This window comes from Mus pahari, chromosome 17 (assembly GCF_900095145.1).
Source record: "Mus pahari chromosome 17, PAHARI_EIJ_v1.1, whole genome shotgun sequence".
NCBI classification, from domain to species: Eukaryota; Metazoa; Chordata; class Mammalia; order Rodentia; family Muridae; genus Mus; species Mus pahari.
In genome coordinates this window covers 64,089,480-64,098,456 of record NC_034606.1, presented here as the reverse complement: position 1 = coordinate 64,098,456, position 8,977 = coordinate 64,089,480, and the positions used below count along the sequence as shown (strand labels likewise).

At 51.7% G+C, this 8,977-nt stretch overlaps 1 protein-coding gene across 2 annotated transcripts in view; it reads left to right on the top strand.

The window, feature by feature from the left end:
* The first annotated feature begins 6,562 nt into the window (after positions 1 to 6,562).
* Positions 6,563 to 8,977, top strand: part of Faim2 (Fas apoptotic inhibitory molecule 2) — a 31,104-nt gene continuing 28,689 nt past the window's right edge. For both annotated transcript variants that reach the window (XM_021217189.2, XM_021217188.2), the window contains exon 1: positions 6,563 to 6,841. In XM_021217189.2, the coding sequence (XP_021072848.1) occupies positions 6,827 to 6,841 (15 nt within the window). In that variant the 5' untranslated portion in view covers positions 6,563 to 6,826. The remainder of the gene's footprint in view (positions 6,842 to 8,977) is intronic.

Below are 8,977 nucleotides of genomic sequence, written 5' to 3'. Positions count from 1 at the left end.
CCCCCACACCAGCCTGCAGAGGTCTCCCCCCACACCAGCCTGCAGAGGTCTTCTGTTAAGTTTTCAACTCAACTGTTGATTGATTTCTCTGTTCTGTGTAGCTGATTTCTTTTTCTTTCTCTTTTGTTTTTGTTTTTGTTTTTCTTTTGGAGACAAGGTTTCTCTGTGTAGCCCTGGCTGTGCTAGAACTCTGTAGACCAGCATGGCCTTGAACTCACAGAGATCTGCTTGCCTCTGCCTCCCAAGTGCTGGGATCAAAGGCATGTTACACCATCGCCCAGCAAAGTGTGTTGTGTCTTTAATAATAATGTTTTATCATCTTGTAATGGTCTATGAATCTTTCTGACCTTCCCACCTGTCACAGCAGCTCTTTCTTCTGAATCGCCTGACATCACAGTGTTGGCAGGTGCCAATCACGCTGGGACAGATGTCTCTGCTAGACCTGACATGCTAGAGTTTTGTGGTTATTTGTAGCATTAAGTGCTAGTTGGTGTTGGGTCTAAACTTCTGAGCACTGATGAAGGTTTCTTGACATGTAATGAGGACATTTGACTGTGGGTCTCTTGAAGGTGTGAACAGGTATGCTACACACCTCTGTCTCCTCAGCACATGGAATGTGCCAGAGCATTGCAGGTCCTTGATGGATGGATATGAAGCAGTACTTGTTGGGCTTACTATGTTGCAAGCACTGTACCATGCCTTATCTATAGACCTTCATAGTTCTCATAATCGGTGCCCGTGACAGGCACTGAGTCTTACCAAGGAGCCCTATAAACTGGAATCTCTGCATATACATTGGTTCTTGACATGTAGTGGACCTCCATTAATAGTTACTGAAAGCTGGGCTGGAGAGATGGCTCAGAGGGTAAGAGCACTGACTGTTCTTCCAGAGGTTCTGAGTTCAAATCTCAGCAACCACATGGTGGTTCACAACCATCTGTAATGAGATCTGACGCCCTCTTCTGGTGTGTCTGAAGACAGCTACAGTGTATTCATATACATAAATTAAATAAATAAATCTTAAAAAAATTGTTACTGAAAGCTGGGTGTGGTGGTACCTACTTTAAATCTCAGCACTTGGGAGGCTGAGGCAGGAGGATTGCCTTGAGTTTGAGCTTAGGCTAAGCTGCCAAATTTTTCCTCACTTTAAAGTCATTGAATTGGTATGTTTGTTGATGTACGTCTACTTTACAGAGGAGGAAGCACGCTCAGAAAGTCACCAACTGTCAACCTAAGGTCATTCATTGGGTTAGTGAGGAACAAGAGTTCACACCCATGTTGATCTGATTCCAACCCCTATATTCATCATTACTATGCTCCATCAGGTGTCAGGGACAGAGCAGAGACCGGAGGATGGAGACACACCGCCTGTACGTTTAAGGCACATTCTGTCTGGTGGATAAGCAGAAAGGTACACAACGCAGGATGCATGCTGGGAAGGGAACTCATGCCTATTCCAGGAACTGGAGGGGCTGGAACCAAGACCCAGAGGAAAGAGATGATTTGTCAGGGCTAAGTCTGGACCAGGACGTGAGCTCCTGGAAACCCTTGTATGTGCCATTATTCTACACTGTAATGGGCCTGAACCAGGCTATGAGGGGGCGGAGCATGGTGGGTGGGCACCAGCTGGGTGGGCGGAGCCTGTAGACTCTACTTCTGCCTCAGTAAGGACATGGTCCAGTCCCACCTGCTGGTTCCCAGTAGATCCTGGGCATGGGGCAGAAAGAAGGGCAGGGACGCTGGGTTGGGTTGTGATGAACACCTTTAATCCCAGCCCTTGGAAGCAGAGGCAAGCAGATCTCTGTGAGTTCAAGGCCAGCCTGGTCTACAGAGTGAGTTCCGGGACAGACAGAGCTACCCAGAGAAGCCCCGTCCCAAACAACAGCTTAAGAAAGGCATGGAAAGGAGTGTGGGCCCACATCCTGCAGAGAACCCCTGCAGTGGCCTGACAGCATCGCTGTTTGCTAAGGCCCAGGTTTACCATACCCAGTGTTTTACAGACTGTATCTGGTATCATGTATCTTGAGAGGAGGAGCGAGAAGACAGCAATGGACACCCTAGCAAAGAGAGGCTGTGTAGTCACATGCTTTACCACTGAGCAGTGTGCTCCACAGGGAAACTCTGGCTGGCAGACTCCACCGGAGGATTTGTTTTTCATTAGGGGTGCTGGGGTGAGGTCCCTATGTTGAGCAGAAGCTACAAAGAATAACAGGCTTTGGGGAGCAGCCGTGGATATGGGGGGCTGTCGGTATAACATGGGGGGCTGCCTGGACCACTCCAGTCTGTGACCTGTTCAGTTCTGCTCCTTCCCTGGTCACCCATCATTGGCCTCAAAAGGCTGGGTGGGAGTGGGGTTTGTAAAGACCCTGCCTCAAAAAAACAAAACGAAGGAAGGAAGGAAGAGAAAGAGGAGAAAAGAAAGGCACTCCCTCACATGGATGCTGAGGGGAGCAGGGAGTGTGTAGACATGACAAGGGTATGGTGCTCAGTAGCTATGCCATCCAAAATATCTGAAGCCTTCCTAACTCTCTCTACCTGCCCCCTACTACCTGTGTCCCCTGCCACTGCCTTGGGTTGGGGGTCACTGGGATGAGAACTCTCCTCACCCTGGCTGGCCCCCAGCAAGTCATGTTATTTTGGGTTAGTCACTCAACCTCTTGGCCTGGAACTTCCACATCTGTAAAACGAGAAGTGGCTTCTGTCCACACCTTCATCCCCCTCCCCTCCCTGGCACTGGCAACGACCTGGTTAGCAAGCTGAGCAGAAAGCAGGGCGAGCTAGCAAGTGGGATGGGCCGCCGCCATGGTGTGGAGCTGAAAAGAGGAGAGAGGAAGTGGCCAAGTTCACACCTCCTGCCCCCAGTGGGAGCCAGAACACACCTGCCCTCGCACACACCTGCCCTCTCTCACCCAGTTAGCCTGCTGGAGATGTGGGGGGGGAGGGGGAACTTTCCTGCCTCAGCCGCTGCCTCTGCCTGCTTATCCTCTCCTAGGATGTCCTCATGTGTTCTGAGATTCAGCTACTGTCCACAAACTATTTAGCCAGAGTCTATAACCTTACTTCCATCCTCGGCTGGCTGCTCAATACTTCTCCTGTCTGGGCTTAAGAGTAGGGAGCAGTTGGCTTACACACACACACAGAGTATAGTGTCTCCCCGGCTGCACAGGAAGAGGCCCTGCCAGGACCGCTCTCCCACCTCTGTGAGGCTCTCTGTTACTGGTGGCCCAGTTCCCAGCTTCCGGTTCTGCATCCCTCTGATGTCCCCTCTTCCTTTATTGTGTACCTAGTCTCCTGCAAAGTCCTGACAACCCTGCTCAGGCTCTTTCTAGTCTTAGAAAACTTGACTTCTAGTCCTCACACCTCACAGAGATGTGTTAGACACGTGGCTCTATCTGAAGTGCCTTACCAATCCTAGCTAGCTTGGTACTCACAACCTTCCATGCACAGATGAGGAAACAAAGATCAAGCAAGTGTATCTTGTCCAGGGCCAGTGCTGAGGCCCCAGAAAGCTGCTCCTGACCCTAGGCTCTTAGCCTGCCACCAATTCCGTTACAATGTCTGCAAGTCTGACCCTGCCCCTTCTTACTCCTACCATACACTGCTTCAGACCAAACCTGTCCCAGTCCTTGTAGAAGACAATGCTCTAACAACTAATCCACTGTACCAGTCTCATCTTGGTGAAAGATGTCTTTGAACATATCATTGCCTCGATCAAAAACTTCACAACTCCCCCTACCTTCCCACCTCCAACAAGTGTGAGAACAATCATCACCGGGTTGGGGATCCAAGGATGCGACCCCAGGACTGCCCCAGCTGGGGGGTCCCCTTGCTGGTCCCTGTTCTTTCCAGCACTGGTTCCTCTTAGCTGTCCTGTCCTGCTTGTACTGCATGCTTCCTGCTCAGGGAGGGTAGACTCCTGAATGTGGTGGAAGGCTCCTTGCAGAAAGGCTGACGGGGACCCTCCCAGAGTGGGTCACCCTGAGAAGGGCAGAGTCGTGAGGAAAGTGTCTGGTGCGTAAGATGCAGCTGAGCCGCCCGAGGGTGGGAGCCAGTGATTCCACTAAACACCGCTGTGGAAGCCTTAAGGAACAGCAGTCAGCTAACACCAAAGACTAATGGCATCCTGGACGTTCTCTTGGTTAAGCCAGCGGTTCTCAACCTTCCTAATGCTGCGACCTTTTCATGCAGTTTCTCATGGCGTGGTGACTCCGACCACAAAATTATTTTCATTGCTACTCCATAACTGTAATTTTTGCTACGGTTATGAATCATACTGTAATCATCTGTGTTTTCTGCTGGTCTTCGGCAAACCTATGAAAGGGGTCACGACCCACAGGTTGAGAACCACTGGGTTAAACTCTTTCCATGCACGGTCATTGAATCTCTCTATGGGCCACTGAGATCAACTCTAAAACTGTGCCCATTTTTCAGTTCTGAAGAAGTAGAGACTCTGGGCGGGACCTCGTTTGTCATGCAGCTTTGAAGTACAGTGCAGGGTCTGCTTTGGCTTATGCTCTGACCACCACATCTAACTGCCTGCAGATGCCAGGGTCCACACAATGGCAGCACCACTTGTTCTGATGATGCCAAAACATCTGAAAACACGAGGATGTTCATAACATTCCTCCCTCACTTGAGCATTTTCGGGTCACTCTCCTTTCATCCCCAAATGTTCAAGTACTATATCTGTGCCATACATGTTTTAAACCTGCAGGCACATAGCAATGTAAAACACCCCAAGTTACTCCACTGATACCGTAGTGGGTGGAGATGGGGGAGAGAGAACTAAACAAAACCAATGTGAATCTGAGGTAACAGTTGCCACTGGAAACAGTGATGGTGGATGGGAACTAAAAGAAGGGTCCAGCTGGGGTGTGGTGGCGCACGCCTTTAATCCCAGCACTTGGAGGCAGAGGCAGGCAGATTTCTGAGTTCAAGGCCAGCCTGGTCTACAGAGTGAGTTCCAGGACAGCCAGGNGCCAGCCTGGTCTACAGAGTGAGTTCCAGGACAGCCAGGACTACACAGAGAAACCCTGTCTTGAAAAACCAAAAAAAAAAAAAAAAAAAAAAAAACCAAAAAAAGAAAAAAGAAGGGTCCAAGTTGGGAACTGTGACTAACGGATGAGGAAGAGCCCCCCACTAAGACCATATCTCAGCATCCATGAAGCAAGCAAGAAATCAAGACTCACTGTACCCTGGGTAACCGGCCCTGAGCTAAGTCTGTGTTCTCTCATCCAGGAAGAACAGAGCCTGCACCTCTAACTGCAGGCTCTGCGCCATGCCAGCTGTCTGAGAAGTATTACTAGTAACAATCCATTTGAGTGCTTTTCACACACCTGCACCCAGAAAAAAAAAAACAAAAAACCTGCTACAGTAAGATCACTGCTGAGACAAAGACTCCCACAGAGCAGAGAGCTGCTTTGGGATGATCTAAAACTATGTAACATGAGTAGTAAAGCCGGCACAGGGGCTTCCTGAGGGAAGGAGGCACGTGGAGAGAGGGAGGGCATTGGCTCAGCAGGTACAGCCCTACCAGGAGCCAGGGATGACCTGGCAAAGGAGGGCTTGGCATGCAGGGGCTAGGGACTACATGACTGAAGGACAGAAAGCTATCGGCCACTCCTCTCCAGGATGTAGTTCCCACCTTCTCTTAGGAGATTTGACCCTCCACCCTGTTCTCGGTGCTAACCCTGGGCCTCTGGGAGACCGGAGACAGGGCACTCTGCTTCTAGGGCTTCTCACAGCTCCCACCCTGACAGAACTTGCCACCGTTACCCATAGGGCTTTGCAACTGATGGAGAACACAGTCCTGCTCTTAGCCTCCTTCTCATAGAGAGATGCGGTAGCTCAGGGAGGGTAAGAGCCTTGCCAAAGTCACACAGCCAGTGGCTGACTAAATTGGGGCTTGAGCCCAGCTCGTGAGGTCGGAACCTCACAGGGGCACTGTGGGAACTGCAGAATGTGGGAACTGGTGTTGACTGAGGCCCCTAGAACAAGGCTACAGAAGTGGGTAGGTGGACTGTGGGATGGAGAAAGGACGGAATTAAAATGATGGAGGCTGAGAAGGCACAGATAGAGGAGAGCAAGAAGGAGCTTTGAGACGGAGCTAGAGATGCCTCCAGAAGTACCTGTCTCAATAAGGTTGAAAAAGACAGAAACGCATTCTCCCAGACACACCATGAGTCAGGCTGTGGGAGCGGGGGCACTATTGCTTCCATTTTACAAGTAACCCAGAGCAAGGGGAGAGACGACTGGGGGCTGGCTAAGGCCCCGGAGCCCTGGTGGGAGGTAGAGTAGGCAAGCCATCCAGAACTTTCTCAGTCTATGCTGAACGCTGAAATAGACGATGAGAGGGCAGTGGAGTTGGAGACAAATTGAGGCCATCCAAACAGGGAGGGGGAACAAGGCCGAGGCTGGTGGCTGCTTGCGCTGAGATGAGGCCTTTATACAAGCTGGCAGACAGAATCAGCTGGTCGGGTGTCAGGGAGTCCTGGTGCCTCCTCCCACCCCCGCGGACCCATCCACCTGCTGCTCCACAGCGCAAAGCTCCCCGTCCCCTGGGATGGCTGAAGTGTGTGGGAGAAGCAGAGGAGGCCAAAGCGCATGTCTTGCCGGGCTCTCAGGTCCGCAGCATCCTGCGTCCGCAGCAGCATCCTCCCAGGCCCTCCCCCTCCCCCCGTGTGCGGATGGTACGCTCCGGTAAGCCTGGCCGGGTTGCAGTGGATGTTGCTAGAATCCACGCGGAGGAAAGAAGAGACGCAGGCAGGCTGCGGTGACCCAAGCGGCTACCCCCGCTTCAGGGACTCCTTCCTCGAGAGACGACATCATGACCCAGGGAAAGGTAGGGGCATGTCCCCTCCGCCTGAACCATCCTTCACTCTCTGGACCCCTATTTCCCTACCATCCTGGGAAAGCTTTCAGAACCACTTTAAGCATCCTCTCCTGGCTCCAGTGCAAAGGTCCTTGTGGTCTTTTGCTGATGTCAAGAGGACTAAACAGCCCGTTTCAAGGAATAGGCTTAGGACTTTTCCCAACCCAAGGCTCCTTTCCCCTCTTCTGTCTCCCACCCCTTGTTGTGGCATCACAGAACTCAGAGCCTTGGGCCCAGTTAGGAGCCAGACTGGATGAAAGAGGGAAGGAAAAAGGAAGGGGGAGGGAAGGAGGAAGAGAGAGAGAGAGAGAGAGAGAGAGAGAGAGAGAGAGAGAGAGAGAGAGAGAGAGCCCTTCTTGGGGGCCAGGGTGAACCTTGAGGGGCAATGCCTATGAGTGTGTCTTTACCCATCCACCTTAGTTAGGGTGATCTTTCACTCCTTCCAGATACCCACTAACCAACTCCCTTAATTATTCCACTCTGGATATCAGTATACATTTCCTATGGCTGGGAGTTACTATGGCAACCCTGCAGAGGGATGCTTTGATTTTTGTTTTGGCCAGACATGGGACTGGCTGGAATAAAAGCATATTCTAATTGCCTCCCCACATCAATATACCAATTTTAGGTCTGAACTACAAGGGAAGGGCCTGGGCAGCCTTGGATGGTGCAGATGGCTTATGTAACATCAACAGCCTGTGGAATTACACAACCACCAGGGCCTAGGGGGAAGGGGGAGGGTCCTCTAGCCCTCTGTTTAGAGGTGCTAAGGATTGATTCAGCAGGGAAGGCAGAAGAAGAACCTTCCTAAACCTTGCTTTCATTTTTCTTCTTTGATACCAACCTCAGAACTAACGGCAGCTCTCCTCAGACCCTCAGACCCTTCTGTGTTCAAGCTCCTCAAAGGCCTCAAAGTGATGTCACTGGGTGACACTACTTCCTGACATTGGCCACTTGGGAATGCCTCCTGTGACGGGTGGTGGGGTCCCAGAGGTCCAGGGGTGGGGATGAGTGGAAAGGTGGGACTATGGCAGCTTCCTTAGACATGCCCCCCCCCTTCAGTCTATGTAATGAAGGGAGCCAGGGAGCCTGGGCTCCAGGTCCCATTTCCAGGAGGCAGGAGACCCTGAGCTGAGCCTGGGCAAGTGAAGCCTCCCTTTCCACGCCCACCCCATTCTAGCGGTTAGGAGCGAGCTAGCTCCTCTTTCTGTTCTGGTGGTAAGGTGCCTCAGTTCTTTAGCCGATTGCTTCCACACTCCCACAGTGTTTTGTGTGTGTGTGTGTGTGTGTGTGTGTGTGTGTGTGTGTTTTAGGGGGTGGGGTGCTATAAGCCTCCTGAGGTCCAATCACCTCTGCGCTGTAGAGGGAGTGAAGTCGGGGGTGGGGGGCTCGATTGTCTCCCTGCAAGCAGCCTGTGAGCCTCAGCAGGAACCCCTGCAGCCAGACTGGAGTTGCCCTCTCTGAGCCAGTCCTTTCTTTGGTTTCTCTCATCTTCATACTCTCCGGTCCAGTGTTTCCTCACCTGACACTCACAGATGTCACTGTCTCAGCAAGCTGCTGTGTCCACTGTGCCCACCCAGGGGGCATAGATTAGTAGAAGTGGACTGGAGTTCTTAACCTGCCCTGTAGTTTCCCCCTGGACTGTTCCTTGTCTCTCAGGAAGGAAGAACCTAAACCAGCTGTCTTCTCCAGCTCCTCCAGTAATGACATTCTGACGTTCTGTTCTGGCTGAGGCAAGCTGTCTCTGCAGGAGCTGCTCTCCCTCTGCCCCTCAGGCTCATCTTTTCCTTCTCAGCTCACTGTTCCATGCCACTCCCCTCCTGCATTTCCAACCCAACAGAAAGCAGCCAGTCCCCAGGGACAGAGCCTGAGCCCTGCAAACCTGGGTGCCACATGTGGCCTTGGGACCTTAGACGTCACTCTTTCTGATTCTTAGTTTCCTCATTTTTAAATTGGCCGGGCATGGTGACACACTGCTTTAGTCCCAGCACTTGGGAGGCTGAGGCAGAAGGATCTCTGTGAGTTTGAGGCCAACCTGGCTATAGAGCAAGTTCCAGGACAGCCAGGGCTACACAGAGAAATTCTGCCTCAAAAACACCAAACAAA